This window comes from Manis pentadactyla, chromosome 10, assembly GCF_030020395.1.
Source record: "Manis pentadactyla isolate mManPen7 chromosome 10, mManPen7.hap1, whole genome shotgun sequence".
NCBI lineage: Eukaryota > Metazoa > Chordata > Mammalia > Pholidota > Manidae > Manis > Manis pentadactyla.
In genome coordinates, this window is record NC_080028.1 from 78,896,017 (window position 1) to 78,912,345 (window position 16,329).

A 16,329-nucleotide genomic window follows, 5' to 3' on the forward strand; every position below is an offset into this window, starting at 1 on the left:
GAACAAAAATATCAGTTTTGTTATGTATGCATTCTCTGACTGCCCTTTCCCAAAAGTGATATGATCCCCAAATAGTGGAGCCGTATCACAGATGCATTTAACTCAGACTAAAAAACACGTATGCATGTATTTGGTTGCAAACTACCAGAGAAACAGTGTAAACATTACAGCCTTTTTCTTCCACCCTTCTACTTGATTGACATTGCTCTTGGATGAGATGGAGGCATGGGTCTGCCATTCCCACTTTGTTCCCACATGCCCTTCATATTAGCATCTCTGTACGTGTGACGCTAGTGTTTAAATATACATATTTCTTCTGTGCTATGGACCTAAATGCAAGCCAGCTACTTCATATGGAGCCCAATCTAGAAACATTCTGTTCCAAAACCAGGCATCTTAAGCAATCATCAGGCAAGTATAATTTTGAGCATATGTGATCTTTTGAACTCTAACTTTAGAAGCTTAACTAATTTGCAAGATGCACCATCACTGTACCCAATAGTTGACTTCAATAAAGGACAAGGTGGAGAAGCTGACATCATTATTTTGGTATAAAGTCTTCACTTGTTGTGAAGCCCAGGTTTAATGATTTCTTTCTCCCTTTCCCGTTCTTTCTCCTCTCCACTCCCCTTCTCCCTTCCTCCTACCCTTATTTTCTCTTTTGCAGTCTGCTGTTTTGTTGTGCACAAGCGCTGCCATGAATTTGTCACTTTCTCCTGCCCAGGCGCTGACAAGGGCCCAGCCTCTGATGTAAGTAATGGGCACAGGTCACCTCTGTCCCCAGTCACTGCATCCTTTTGGGTAAATATAAGTGTGTTTAGACAAAAAAGTCACAATTTTCTCATCCCAAGTCAAGTGGTAGTCCTATAGCCTCTGAGACATTTTTCTTTTTAGTGGAAGAGACAAAACCTTTAGAGAAGGGGTGTGACTATAGGAAACCAGCTTGTGCTTCTACTATGATTTTGCTAAACATCGTCATCTGTATGCCTGGGGCATGAAGAATAGTGGGGAAAGGCTAAATAGTTTTGCTATTGTAAAAAGGTAGTTAGGATGGTACCTTAAAATGTGCTTTATAGCTATTTATTAGGGAATTTTTGATACCAGGGCCCAAGAATTAGGAGGAAATGAATTTATTCCATTACTATGCATCATCTCAAGTATTACTGTTGCTGGTGGGACAAGGGATGCTTCCAGGCAAAACAGGAAAATATTTTTTTAATCATTATGAATTTATTTTAATATAAACTGGAAAATGTACCTAGTAGTGGTTTTGAATTTATGGTAGGCATGTAAAATTTCCTGCCTAAGTAAAGATATTTGGTTAAACAAAGGATAAATTGATTTAAGGAGTTTTTAAGTGAATTATAGTTGGGTGCTGTAAAGATATAGCAAAAGTCTTGGTACACATGTGTTCACAGCTTGGGGCACATTGTTGATTGCCTACCCAACAGGCATTCATAGCCTTCATTCTCTTCTTTCTGGCAGAGGCCAGCCCTCAAGCTAAAAGTTGAAAATGCCTGATACTTGGTTTCCCAGGATAGCTTGTAGCTAGTGAATGGGCATATGACCCATTTTTGCTCAGTGGGACCTGAGAGGAAGTCTGGGTGGGGCTTACTTTCTCATAAGAGAAGATATTCCTTCCTTTGCATGAAGCTGTGGGTGTAATGGATATAATGCATGGAGTTGTGGCAGCCCTTTTGGGTCAATGAGGGAGACACAGCTAACATCTTGAGCATGGCAGAGTGAAAGAGTTAAAGGAACCCAGGTCATTGATGGTATTGTTGAGCTGCAGAGCCAACTCTTGAGTTCTCTTATGTCCAGATTGTATCTGTGAGATAAGAAGCTCTTTTGGTAAAGTCTCATTGGGGTATTTTCCATGTAGCCAAAACTGTCCTGGTAGGACTTTCCACCATGCACACTCCTCCACTGGCCCAGTGATGAACTGCATTTAGTGTACCCTATATGCAGCGATCACCCTAGTTCTCTTATCGTGTTCCTGTTTTCTTTGCCTTCCTAGAATTTTCTGCATTGGTTTTGTCTTCATTGTTGGTCCTGTTCTTACCCACTTAGACTTGCCAGCTGACCTCAGTTTGCCAGAAGTGGTTGGTGACTACATTCTGTCATTGCATTTGTTCAACTTTTGCTGGCCTTCTATAAGTGGTCATCTGCCATTTTGCTGCAAATCAAGGGCGTATTTGTTGGCAAAGCAACATGAACACTCCAGAGTTTGTGCTGCAGTTATTTGCTTGGAAACTTTGGTACTTGGGTTTAAGAACTCCAGGCAACATGCAACAACCACAACCTTTATAGGCCTGTTTGCAGAGCTGAAAATAGGACCATTTGTCATATCCTCGTATACCCCTTGGCCCTTTCAGTGTAGTTCCTTCTCTCATTCCCAGGAAAACTGACAGGGAAGTTTAGGAGGATGGCCTCGCTCCATTTTGCAGCTCTGAATGTCATGCTGACCAAGGCTTGATACAGAGCAGTCAAAAGGATGGTGTTTCTCATATCCTGTTTATATTCGTAGACTATCTCTGTTGCCTAAGGCAGAAACTCAGCTTAAACTGGTTTGTGTGAAAAGGGAAATTTTTGGTCCCTGAAACTGAAAAGCCCAAAGGTGAACAGGCTTCAGACACAGTGAGTCAAGGTGCTGACATGAGGTCCTCAGGCATCTCTGTCTTCTTCTTGGCTCAGCTCTCCCCTGTCTTGGTTTCCATTTCAGGAAGGCTTTTCTCCTATGGGAGCATGATGGCTACAGTACCTGTAGTCTTGTCTTATCAGTGACAAGAGCTAAAGTCTCATTGGACCATGGCTCATATTTAGCCAGAAGGATGGCTTGCTGATTGGCCAGGTTATGTGCCTGCCTGTTCCTAGGGAGGAGAGCTCGTGTGCCCACCCCCATGAGTTGAGACTGTGGGAGAGGTGGTCCCTCAGAAAAAAACTAGGGTAGCAGTATTGCATAATGATTAAAATAAATAGACTACAGGTGGAGCCTGCATTTCTAAGCTCAAATATGTGTGACCTTGGGCAAAGTACTTAGATCTCTGTGTCTTACTTCCTTAGCTGAAAAATGGATAAAGTAATAGTCCCTACCTTATGACCTTGTTACGAATATCCAATGTATACATCACCATGAAAGCACTTAGGAGAGCGTCTGGTACACAGCAGGAGCTCTCTGTGTGAAGATAATGATGACAGTGATGATGCGGAACAGTGAATACATGCTGGGCAGGCAACAAGGACCGATGTCTACCAACGAAGCCTGAAGAATGAACAGGTCCTCTGCCTGCCATCTGGTAGTCCTTCCTAAGAGGGTGTAGGCTCCCTAAGTGGTAGGAGACCCCTGTCTATGAGCAGAGCAGCACAGCCATTCAACCTTGGGGCTGGGAAGAGCGGGCAGTACAATCTGCAGCCAGAATGCATAGGGTTTGGCAGCCTACCTGGAATGATTCTATCTCTGGACACAATTCCAAGAAAGTCATTTGGCACCAAGGATGATGACTTGGTCCAGGTTCCTGAACAGGCTTGACTCAGTTCATTGATCTTTTTCTGTCCACAGTTAGAGGCATGATTAAAGATCTGGCCACACCTGTTTGCTAACCCGCCATGTTCTCTTTTAGCTGCCCCCGAGGCTCATGCTGGTGTGGAGAGGTGCCCTTCTCCTTATGACCCTGGAGGAGCTGGTGTGTAGCTCATGGAACAGGAAAGCACAATCTCCATCCATGATAAAGGAATGTACTAGGCTTTGTCCTCTACCCTCTGCTATTTCAAGCCCAGTCTGAGCCAGGGAATATTCTGGGTGGTTGGCATCCTTCTACAGATAGGTCCACATCATGGCATATTAGGCTACTGAGGGAACTTTATGAACCATGTACTGTTCCAATGAACCCAGCTGCTAACCCAACCATTCAGTACCAATGGGAATAGACAATGTATATAGGCCCCTGCCATTGGGGTCCTTCAAAACATGACAGAGTTCCTGGGTGGACTTCTAGTTATCTGAACATGTCCTCCTGGTTCTTGGTCTCACCTGGTTAGAAACCCTTAGTTCTGCTGTTTCTTGAACCTCTTAGAGAGACCAAATTGGGTACTGCCATAAGCATTACATATGGACATTATTATCCAGCACTTAGAATACTGGCCATACATGCAGCCTCCAGAGAGATCTCAGAACAAGAAAGAGGACTTGTCTCTGAGGGCTGGGACTAGGGTGAGTCAAGTAAGGTTCTTGCCCCGAGCACAAAATTTAGGGGTTCTCTCCTGTGTCTGGATATCTCGTGGCTGGATGACCTAGGATGGCCCTGCTCACATGATTGGCAGTGAGCAGGTTGTCAACCTGGGAGCCTTGATTCTCCTTCATGTGGCCTTTTGTCCTCCAGCTGGCTAGCTCTGTCACATTCACATGATGGCTTCAGGTTCCAGAAAGAGCAAGTGAGCATGCCCCAGTACATAAGTACTTTTCCAGCCTGTGCATCATGCTTGATAATAAATGTCCCACTGGACAAAGTAGTCTCATGGCCAAGTCCAGATTCAAGTGGTAAAGAAACAGAGTCCGTTCTTCATGGGAGGGGAAGAATCTCTGGTCAATCTACTTCGTATCCTGTTGACCCAAGGGGCCACTGCAGAGCAGAACCCCTGGAAACCATCACACTAGACCTCATAGTAGAAGCACAGGTCTTAGTGTGGTTCAGAGAGTCAGAGAGAGCTTCATTAAGAGAGCAAATCTCATTGGTTCCCTGCTCAGGTCCCTGGCTGCCTTAGCCATGTCCAGCTGTAAATGGAAAGTTAGGCAATTTATTGATCTTGCTCAATGACAATGGTGATTAAGAATGTGGACTCTGAAGTCAGACATATCTGAGTTCAGGTCCTGACTCTGCCTTGGGTGTGTCATTTTCCTTCTCTGTGGCTCAGTTTCCTTATCTGTAAACTAGGGTATTAGTACCAACCACATAGATTTGTTGTAATAATTTTTTTTAAAATCCTTGAAATGAGACGGAGTTAGTAATGACAACAAAATGTATAACAGCAAATGCATTAATAAGCCTTTGCATGAAATTGCTTAGCACAGTGCTGCCACATAGTAAGCCCTTGATACCAGCAGCTAAGGGCATTTTGGTTGTTCCACCTACCTCCCTAATCGTGAATGTACTGATAATTCCCTACATTCCTCACCACAGAGTATGCCTTTATGAGGTAATTACTGTCCATTTCCACTACATTACACAAAACCTTAAATTCTAAGGATCAATGCTGAGAAAAGAGATAGGACTTTGTAGCCAGAAAACCTTGGTGTCAAATTCTAATGCTGCCATTTACAACTCTGGTGATTTGGGGAAAATAATTTAAGTTCTGTGACCCTTAGTTTATATCTCTGAAATGGGGAAAGTAATACCTAAGTCATAGTTTTTTTGTCAGTATTCAAAAGAATACTTGAGCCACGTCCAGAATAGTGTCTGGCCCAAAGAAGGCACCTGATAAATGGTTTCTAAATTATTATTAATACCTGGAGGAGTCTCTCCTGCTCAAGAAGGGAGGCATGTTACTCTCTGACATGCCGAGGAATAATAGTTAACAATAATAGCTAACTTTATGGAGCAGGGGCTCTGTGCCAGACAGTACAAAAGTGCAAAAAGACTCTTTAGCTGGCATGTCTAAATATACTTTCTTCAACATTTTATGGTTTTAGAAATAATTTCTTATCATTTTTAGTCAAGGTGGTAAAACCCTCCTAATTCCATCACTAAGTCAGGTCAGTTAAAGATGATGGGCACCAATGTTGAGTGCCTTAGTCTTTGTGTTTCTTAATCAAGTCTTACTTAATTAAGAAATGTATTAAAAGTGATAAATCGCAGGCTAAATGTTGAAGATTTAATAAAAGGGAAATAACAGAACTTGAAAACCTGTTATATATGAAAAAGAATAGGCATATAAATGCTAATGTGTTTGAAAATTTTGTTGAAATGGGTGATTTTCTAGGAAATTTGAACTTGCCAATTTTGTCTCAAGAAGAAATTGAAAACTAAAATAGGTGAATAACCAAGAGAAAAATAAGAAGATTGCCCAAGAAAATTTTCTTCTCCCAAAGCCCCAGAATAATAGCCTTCATGGGTAAAATTATTTTTAAACTTCAGAGGAATGAAGGATTTCTATTCATTTTAAATTGCATCTAATTGTAGAGAAAAAGTAAAGCTTCACAATTTTTTAAAAACTTCAAGTGAGAAATCCAACTCAAATTAGTCATAAGAAAAGAGATTGGCTCATGGGAAGGACATTGGGAATGGAATAAGAGCTTCAGGGACAAGGGCCTCAGATGCTGAAATGGAGGCTCCAATACTTGCAAGATGCTTTCTCATTATCAGCTGTATCATTTAGCTTTGCTGTGTAACAAATGATCCCCAAAGTTAGTTGCTTAGAACAGTAATCATTTATTATTTTTCATGATTCTGTGAGCAACTTGGGTGATTCTTCTCATCTGGGTCTGTTCAGCTGATCTTTCTAGGCTCTCTCGTGTCTTGGTCAGCTTGTGACTTTCCTGGTACTGGATCACTTAGGAGAGTCTCACCAACATGACTGACAGTTGGCAGCCTGTTGTCTGGGGCAATTTATTTCTCCTCTGTATGATCAAGTAGGCTAGCTTAGGCTCATCCATATGCTGATCTCAGAGTTCCGAGGTTCCAAGCACAGCAAGAGAGGGAACTCTTCAAAGCACAGGTGTTTTTCAAAGCTTTATTTGTGTCACACTGGTTATGGCCAAGACCAGACTCAGGGGAGGAGAAATAGACTTCACCTCTGGATGGGAGGAGCTGCAAAGTCACACTGCAAAGATGCATAAAGGAAGGGGAGGCATTTTTGGCCACTTTGCAATCTACCACACTGGTCCTCATCTGCTGTGCCAGCACTCTTGCTTGCCCTGCTGGGTCCTCTGCTTTCTCCTTGAGAGACTGACCTGTAAGAACTGTATCGTTGGGGTTCCTTTACCCTCTGACTTCTGGTTGGGCTGGAGGGAGGGACTCACAAGACTTTGGAGGGGAGGGACTAACAGGACTTTGGAGGGTGAGGGAAGAGTGAGCCCAGTATTTATCATGGGGTCCTTAGCTCTGCCCTTTGACTGAAGGTTGCTGCTCCTTGGTAGACACTCTTCTGTAGATAGTTCTCTTCTTTGAGTTCCAGGAGCTACTCTCTTCCTTGTCCCTTTGCTCTTACAAGCTCCCAGTTACTGCCTTGCTCCTGTGGCTTTCCAACACCATACATGCATCTTCATAAATAGTCCTTGTATGAAACCTTCCCTAAACTCTCTTGGGTATGCTGTGCCCTGCTGGGACCCTGACTGACTTGCCCTTGTTTCATTTGATCCTACTATAGACAGGATACGTCTATAAATGTGTCTGTCAACCTGGCTATAGTTGACCCCATGGAAAGAAGGAAACCCTGGTGGAAGAAGTAGCTTTCTTTCTTCCTGCATTCATAATCAGTCTCAGGGAAGGTTCTGGTTGGTTGTTCCTCCGTGGTTAGGAGAATGAACTCTCCCAGTTAATCAGGCCTGGATCAAGTGGCATCCCTATGGCTCAGAGAGCAGTGTATGCTTTAAGAAGAGGGGATGGGAAACTGATGAGCTGACAAGGTGAATAGCTTCCACAGTTTATTAGTATAAGCTACTTGGCCATAATAACCAGCATGACCTATTAAAGTTGGGACAAAAAAGTAAACTATTGTGAACTATGAATCCAGATGAACAAATCCTAAATAAAACATTTAATGCTATTTAATTCTTGGCATAGACCTGTTAGTTCAAATAGCCATCTTTTTTTTTAACGTGAAAGAAACAATCTAGAGGTAAAAATAAACAAAGAAAATTTTGGTCAGTATAACAAAATACAGAAACAAAGATAAAAATAAGCCAACAAGGAGCTCTGAAATATCTATAGTATAAATTAAGATTGTAGAAGTGATAGCAAAGTATCAGTTACTCAACAAATGTAAATGGATTGAAATTCTCTAATAAAAGGCAAAGACTATCAGATTGGATAAATGATATGCAATTCTAGGCACTGTATAAAAGAAACTTAAAAGATAGGTTAAAAACAAAAGGGACAAAGATACACCAGAAAAGCACACATAAATATAAAATGTGGTGTTAGTAATAATATAAAAAGAAACAGGACTCAAAGCAAACAGGGAGGGAAATGCACTCTAATATATTACTAGGGAGAGTGTAAATTAATATAGTCTTTCTCAAGAGAAAATTACCTATATGTATCAAAAGCCTTAATGACCTTTTTGACCTAATTACGAATCAAGGAATTTTTGCTGAGACTCTATCTAAGGATATGTGCATACATTTAGCTAAACTGATACTCATTGCATCAGTATTTATTTATACTAATGAAAATTTGGAAACAACCTAAACAGCTGCCAATTAGAGTTTCTGTAAGCAAAACACGTGCATATGATGGGATGCTGGGCAGTGATTAAAGTGTTGCAATGCCTGGGGTGGTGGAAATATTCTATACCTTGACTGGGATGGTGCCCATACAGATGTACACATTTTTCAAAACCCATGAAACTGTATGCTTAAAATCTATGCATTATTTTATGTAAATTATACTTCAACAAAAAGTCACAGTGATTAAAATGTTGACATAGGAATATAGTCATTTATTGCTAAATGAAAAAAGCAAACAACAAAGCATATATGTATGGTATGATACATCAAAAAATGTAAAAACACACATGCATGGAAAAATAAAAGGCACATTTCCTAACATATTTTGATGGCCACTTATCAGTTTTGCTCATTACTTTATTCTAGACTGTTGCCTGCAGAACACTGAAGATCACTTTGGGATATTCTGTAACTGGTTTCTTCAGTCTTGTTTGTTTTTGGTGCCACTTTGCCTCTAGCTTGAACTCAGACTTCCTACTTAATTCAGTTTAAATCAAACCTGAGGGAAGTCTTGCTTCACTGAATTACAGTTGCTCCCTGATGTGGTTACTCTTAAGGTCTTCCATCAGCTGGGAGCCAGCTCAGTCTCTCAGATGAGAATCTTCAGGTGCCCCTGACAAGATTCTGGTCCCTGATAAGCCCTGGCCAATTCACCTTTGGCCCCAGAGAAGGGGGGAAGTCCTATCTCTGCCAGTCTTTGGCCCTGCTCGTTTCCTGCCTTAGCACTAGCGGCAGTAAGACATCTTAGCCTTCAGTAGAAAAGGCCGTTTTCCTCCTACATGGCATTGTCTGGGCTCCTTGGCTTAGATAAAGCCACGTAACGGTCCTCAAAGCCTGGGTTGTTCAGTCTTGCATAACCCCAACTGGGGACATGCCATAGTTCAGCTCTGATGATGCTCCAAGCCTGTCAAGCTCCTTCAAGAATGTGAAGCAACAATTAGAGTTGAACCTCCCTCTTGGCATCATAGTAAGACCTCACCATCACCTGGACCAGAAGACCCATCTGTAACCCTCAAGGGTAAATGATGCTGGTGCAATTCAATCTAAACAGCACATACAGTTTCTCTCTCTCATTTATTGACTGTCTAAATCTTAAAGTGCACCATCTTGCTGCAGATACATCCTATTTACGTAACGTAACCCTGCAATCTGTATCTTACTCATTCCCAACAAAAGTGCTCAGTAATCAGAATGTGTGTTACCAAATGCCAGAAGGATGCCTTACAAGGGCCTGGAGGCACTATGACTGTTGACCTGTCTAGCTCAGAGGCTAGACTGTCATTAAATATCCAAAGAGCTGTGGTATAGTTTTTGTATAGCTTCGAAGGACAGAATCAGGGCAGAGGGCCCTCTGTGTGGACTAAGGAAGAACAGCCCAAACTGACTGACTACTTGCTGTATAGTATTAAATCTCTATCCTGATAGATGAAGGATCAGTTGCCACAGAAGCTGTAGAGGGGCTCTCGGTGGAGGAGTGTGTTTCTATCACTGTGGTGGGTCTTTGACTGGTGAGTGTTGTCTGGTTGCCTGCAAAAGAAACCACATTTGGTTAACTTAAGTCAGAAAGGAATATATTGGAAATGGTATGATGTACTTTAGAGAAAACCAGCTGTATCTGATTTCAGTTCTTGTGTTGCTTTGGCCCCATATTCAAATTCCAGAAGGAGAGAGATGATTTGGTCAAGCTCAGGTTACTGAGCCAGCCCTTGGTTAGGCCTTTAACGGGTTCCCTCTGAGACTAACAATGTGGGGGGTGGGATGGCTTCCTGAAGGAGACTTGAAGCAATGCTACCAAAAAAAGGAAGCAAAGGTGTTTGGCAGATCAAAACAACATATGCCTGCTGCAATTTCTATATGCTACTTTGTATAGTACATAGAGGTTGAATGCTTAGGGATTATGTGGGTAGTCTACTAAAATCAGAACTCACCTGAAGAGATAAAAACCAGGGCCTGAGAATTTGTTTTAAAGTCCTTCAGGTAATTCTGATGGGTAGGTGAGCTTGGAAAGCAACATCAGGTAATGTACAGTGGCTTGGGATTTGAATTCCAGGTTTGCCACTAACCAGCTGAATAATATTGGGCTAGTTGCCTAACCTCTCTGCCTCAGTTTCCTCATCTGTAAAAAGAGGATAAAATAGCACCTTCCTCCTAGAGTTCAGGTGAGGATTAAATGGGTTAATCCATATTCAGGGCTTTGTGCCTTGCCTGGCACATAGTTACATATTAATTAGCATTATTACCACCAGTGGTCCTTTTTAAGTCTTAGAATGTGAGTTTCAAAGACCAGCCTTATTTCTGGCATGGCATGCATCCATCCTTGCTCATCACAAAATGGAAATAAATATGAAGGCATCTGCCATGGGCTGGTCTAATAAAATGATGGTGATGGGATAAAATGTGACTCTTTTGACTGAAGTGAGTTCCACACTATTCTTCTGCTCCCACTTGCCATGTGCCTGTGGCAGCTTGCGCAATGCAGAACCCATGTGTAAAGGTCAGAACGAATTGCTTCTCAAAAGCCCTTTGTCCCTTGCTGTCACTGTGCAGTGGGGAAAGAAGCAAATCCATGATGTGCAGTGCCTGGGGAACAGAAACCAGCTGTTTCTCCAGTTCAGAAAGAGGAGAGCTGTGGGAATTTAAAAGAGGTGGAGATGAATTATTCTCATGAATTATTCTGGCTTCCCCTAGCTGGGGGCAGGACCAGCCTCAGAGCCTGATAAAGGTAATTTCCCAGAAGATGTAAGCCTGTGGAGCCTGCAGACTTGGGGGAAATAGAGAAATCAAAAGGCAGAAGACTCTGGAGAGAGGCAGCCTGGAGGGATGTGAAGGGTGCTGGTCCTGGACTCAAAAGACCTCATTTCTAGTCTTCCTTCTGTCTCTGGATTTTTGTATTCCCAGAGGCTCTTCCACCTCCAGTGATCCAGAAGTCTAGGATTTCCAAGTCTTCTTTTCTTTTTTTTTTTTTTTATTAGGAATAATACCTAAGAGTTAACATTCATAGATGTGACTGTATTTAAGCACTATACATAGTCACTCTTTATTCTTCATCACCACTGTTATCATCCCCATTTTTCAGGTAAGGAAACCAAGGCACTCAGACACTCAGTGACTTGCCCAGGGTCACATGACCAGTGAGTGGTAGGGCCAAGATTCAGATGCAGGCTGTCTGGACTCCAGGTCTGTGTTCTATCCCCAGCTGCCTTGTGCCCTCAGCCCTTTGAACATGGACAAATCTTCCTGAAGCAGACAACCCTTTTCTGCAATAGCTGCCTTTCCAGATGTGTACCCCCCAGAAGCTCTGTGACCCTACAAGCCTTGGCTCCATTTGGTCCAGATGCATGTGGACATCTGACCCAAGCTGGACCAATCAGATTCCCTCTTTAGGAATTTAGAATTTGGATTTGAAGGTGCTGGTTTTAGTCTGGGCTGGTCACACAGTTTTTGAAAACTTTACAGTGCATGAAAAGTATCCATCTTGATGAATTTTCACATAGCAAACATTTCTCTGTAACCAACACCCCAGAACCCCTTCTGTGCTCCCTTCTAATTCCTGCACCTCCAGCCCCTTCCACCAAGGTTACCGTCTAACCAGGCCAGCAGTTGTTGGCTTGCTTTTTAAAAAGTTGAACTATTTAATTTAATTTAATAAATCCATTTCATTTCATTTTATTGTGGGAAGAACACTCAACGTGAGATATACCCTCAACACACCTTTAAGTGTATGGTACAGTATTATTGACTGCAGGCACCATGTTGTACAGCAGAGCACTTATTCATCTTACTTAGCTGAAACTTCATGCCCCTTGATTAGCAACTTCCTGTTTCCCTCTCTCCCCACCTCCTGGCAACCACCATTTGACTCTGATTCTGTGAGTTTCACTATTTTAGATATGTCATATAAATGGAATTATTCAGTGTTTGTCTTTCTGTGTCTGGCTTATTTCACTTGGCATAATGTCCTCGAAGTTTATCCATGTTGTACCATATTGCAGAATTTCCTTCTTTTAAAAGACAGAATAATATTCCGTTGTATGTATCTATCACATTGTCTATCTATTCATCTGTTGATGGGCATTCAGATGATCCTCGCCTTGGCTTTGGAAAATAGTGTTGCAGTGAACTTAGGAGTGCAAAAATCACGCTGAGATCCTGATTGCAATTCTGGTTAAATACGCAGAAGTGGGATTGCTGGATCAAATGGTAGTTCCATTTTTTATTTTTTGAGGAACCTCCAGAATAGGTTAAGAACTTGAGTAGACATTTCTCCAAAGAAAACATACAAATGGCCAACAGGCATATGAAAAAATGCTCACTGTCACTGTCAGAAAAGTGTGTAGCAGTCTCCATGGTAGTGCTGGGGCACATCCATTTCTTTCTCTGGACACAGCCCTGGTGAGGAGCCAGTGGCTGCAGCGCCCCCTGCTGTACTTGGCGCTCTCTGTGTCCAGTGGGATCTGCAGTCTGGCAGCCACACTTGCTTCTCCTGAAGGCTTTGAGAGGGGTCCTTCATGTTTATCAAGTGCCTGCTGCTGCCAGGAACTGTACAGACACCTGTGAGGACTCACCTTGGCCTCCGTGTTTGGTCAGTTACCCTCCACACCATCAGACCTTGCCACTCTTAATTCTTTTAAATTGGGAGAACCAGGCCAGGCTGCCCTTGCCTCAATCCAAGTCTCACCTTTTCTATATACTGCAAAGCACTCAAAGGGTTCTTGGCATTTACTTGGCACCTTTCCCTGATTTCTGGGCTGAAATAGATTCTCCTATTTTTAAACAATTCCTTCTGTTACTTTCAGTGGTAGTTTGAGGGGGTGAGGGCAGAGTGACATGTTCACACTCAGGTTTGTGGTCTTGCATGTTGATTAAGAGTAAGGACTCTGGAGCTGGCCTGCCTGAGTTCAGATCTGGGCTCTGCTACTTAACTAGCTGTGTGAGTCTGGATAAGTCACTTAACTTCTCTGGGCCCCTGTTTCTTCATTTTCATGATGAGGGGATAATATACCTAACTTTGTAGGGATGTTGTGAGTATTAAACAAGATAATATATGCAAAGAGCTTAACACAGTGCCTGGCATATTTTATGAATATTTGCTTGACCCAGAATCGTGGACCTGTTTTTACCTTTAATCTAGGCTCCTTCTTGGCTTTGCTCCTTAATTCTGCAACTTAGCACTTCTTCATACAACTTTCTGTCTTTGAATTTCTTCACCCCTTAACTGTGAATCTCTAAAATTCTACTGGGCAATGGTCAATTCCTGGGGCGTCTGCTTCTGTGTCCTTAGACCTTCCCCACCGCATATTCTTTCCATTGCCAACATCCTACATGATAATTATAGCTAACATTTATCTAGCACCTAGCATATGACAAGTGCTGTTCTAAGTGATTCATACACTAATTCACTGAATCCTTACCCTATGAAAAAGATCCTTTCTATGCCCACTCTGTAGAGAAGGAAACTGAGGCAGAGAAGTTATCTGACTTGCCAGATTACATGACTAAGCAGCGTCTGGGTTTGAACTTGGTCTGGTTATAGAGCCTGCTTTAACCACCATGATACCCTTCCACCTTCTTCCCTCCATCCCTCCAGATAGGACCTTAGTCCAGGCTCCACTCACCCTCCCTAGACCAGTAGCCTCTTGTCCTGCTTCCCTGTTTCCTCTCTCTCTCACCAGTCTGTCATTTCCACATTCCAGTGGAATCATATTTCCAAAAACGATATGTGATCCTATCATCATTCTTGCTGAAAATACATCTGTGGCTTCCCATTGTTCTTGGGGCAGAGTTGAACCTCTGACATGGTTTGTAGGCAGGGTTACCATGCATGGTCCTTTTCCAAACCTGACCCTACATAGACCTGGTTATCCTGTTGTCTTGGAACCCCAAATTACTTGTGCCCCATTCATCCGGGTCATTCTCACAAGAGTCCTTTTTGGAAGATAAATATATTAATTTGTATTTATAGATTTGTCACCCACTATCTGTGCCTGGCCCATCCCAGACAAATACATCAGATTCAAAGCCTCCTAATTGATTTTCATGTGCATCCAGGGTTAAGAACTCATCCTCTAGGCCATCACCTCTTCAGGGAAGCCCTCTCTGACTTCTCTGACCAGGTCAGTTCCCCTTATTTTGCATTCTTATACCACCACATACCTCTCCTTCCCGTCACACTTCATGGGTGACTTTACATTTACTTACATGGTGGCAAGGGTCGAAATCACTAGCTGTGTGACCTTGGGCAAGTTACTTAACTGCTCTGTGCCTAATTTTTCTCCTCTGTAAAATGGGGATAATAACAAACCTATTTTACATGGTCAGTGAGGGTCAAGTGAATTAATTATGTGTAAATTTCTTAGAACACTGCCTGGCATATTATTAGCTGTTACTATAATAATTATTATTACTACTACTAATAATTATTATCCACCACTGGAACCTGTAAACCCCTGAAGGTGGGGTTGGTGTCTGCTGCTGGATCGCTCCACACCTAGGACAGTGCATGCACCTGACAGCTTCAGTAATTTTGTTGAGCCGAGCCACTTGCCACTGATGTGCTCGGTAAAGGGTGAAGGGTCAGCATGCACTGAACTGGCCCTCTCGTTAGGCTGCCCCCCTGTGGGGCTTGATGGCTTAGGTTCCTTGTTCCTAGTGTTTAGGATCTTCAGAACAGAACCTACATGGGCTTGCAGCATCCAGAGTCCCAGGACTGCTAGTGGCCCAGCAAGCATTTGTTCTGGAAGCTTCCTTCATGTGCTTCTCCTTAAAGGTTCTCTCTGCTCTTCTGAAATGAGGACTTGGGTATGCTGAGGGCTTCTGTGGCAGAGGAAGCTGTCAGGAAGCTGGGGGCTGTGCTTTGCCCCCAGAGATCAATTTGACAGCCTCTTTGCGGGTTGAGCAACCCTTATCCTGGTCTTGAGTTTGGGTGACCACCCACCAGCAGGGAGAGGGGGCTCCTCCCTTTGTGGGTGGATGGTGCTATTAGGGAAGGAGGGGGGGCGAGCAGAGAGGGTGGTGTGCGTATTTTGTGGGTGATGGAGGATTTATTTATAACATGACGGTGTGATCTGTTGGTGTGACTGTTCCCTGAAGGACTACTGTGCAGCCTGAGTGGTGAGTTCACATCACCATCACCACAGGAAGAGGCGGGCCGACTCTGTGAGCTGCTGGGACCCCTGAGGTTGTCAGAACCTGAAAGCTCCCCGGGGACTGCCCTGCTTACCCTTGTCTTCTGCAAGGGGAACTGAGATCAGTGTGTGGAATTGACTTGCCCAAGATCACAGAGGTAGTTTTTACTTTAAGTGAGCATTTATGAGGTGTGTCCTCCATGTCAGTGCCTGCACAAAACACAATATAATCATGATTTCATCAACACTCACAAATCCAGAAAGCAGAATCACTTATTAATAATAGTCAACAAACACTAATATAGTGTTTACTAAGTGCCAGGCACTATGTTGAATCCTTTACAAATAGTAACTCATTAAATTCTCATCATCCTGTGGAGATTTAGCAGTCTTATTATTTGCACTTTAAACATGTAAAGACTGAAGCACAGAGAGGTTAGATAACCTGCCCAAAGTCACACAACTAGGAAGTCTGTCAGTTGGGATTCAGTCCCAGCTGAAAAGCAGCCTGGCTTTGCAGAGCAAGCTGCTCTCTGTAGTGTCTCTTACTCTCTGTAATGGCACTTAGCTCCATTTTACAGGTGAGGAAATCAGGGTTCATATAGATTGAGTAGCTGGCTCAAGGCCACATGATTGGGGAGTAAGAGCTGGGATCAAATTTGTCTCGCTTGAGAGTCTCGTTCACGAGCTCTTGATTAGATTCATTCTCCTGGAGGCTGGGGTCTCATGGCTGACGGGTCTGAGCTGGGAACAAGGATGGCA

At 42.9% G+C, this 16,329-nt stretch overlaps 1 protein-coding gene across 2 annotated transcripts in view; it reads left to right on the forward strand.

The window, feature by feature from the left end:
- The window catches only part of PRKCB (protein kinase C beta), a 308,913-nt gene that overhangs the window by 123,695 nt on the left and 168,889 nt on the right, over window positions 1–16,329 (forward strand). For both annotated transcript variants that reach the window (XM_036916934.2, XM_036916933.2), the window contains exon 3: window positions 668–750. In XM_036916934.2, coding sequence (XP_036772829.1) covers window positions 668–750 — 83 coding nt within the window. The remainder of the gene's footprint in view (window positions 1–667; window positions 751–16,329) is intronic.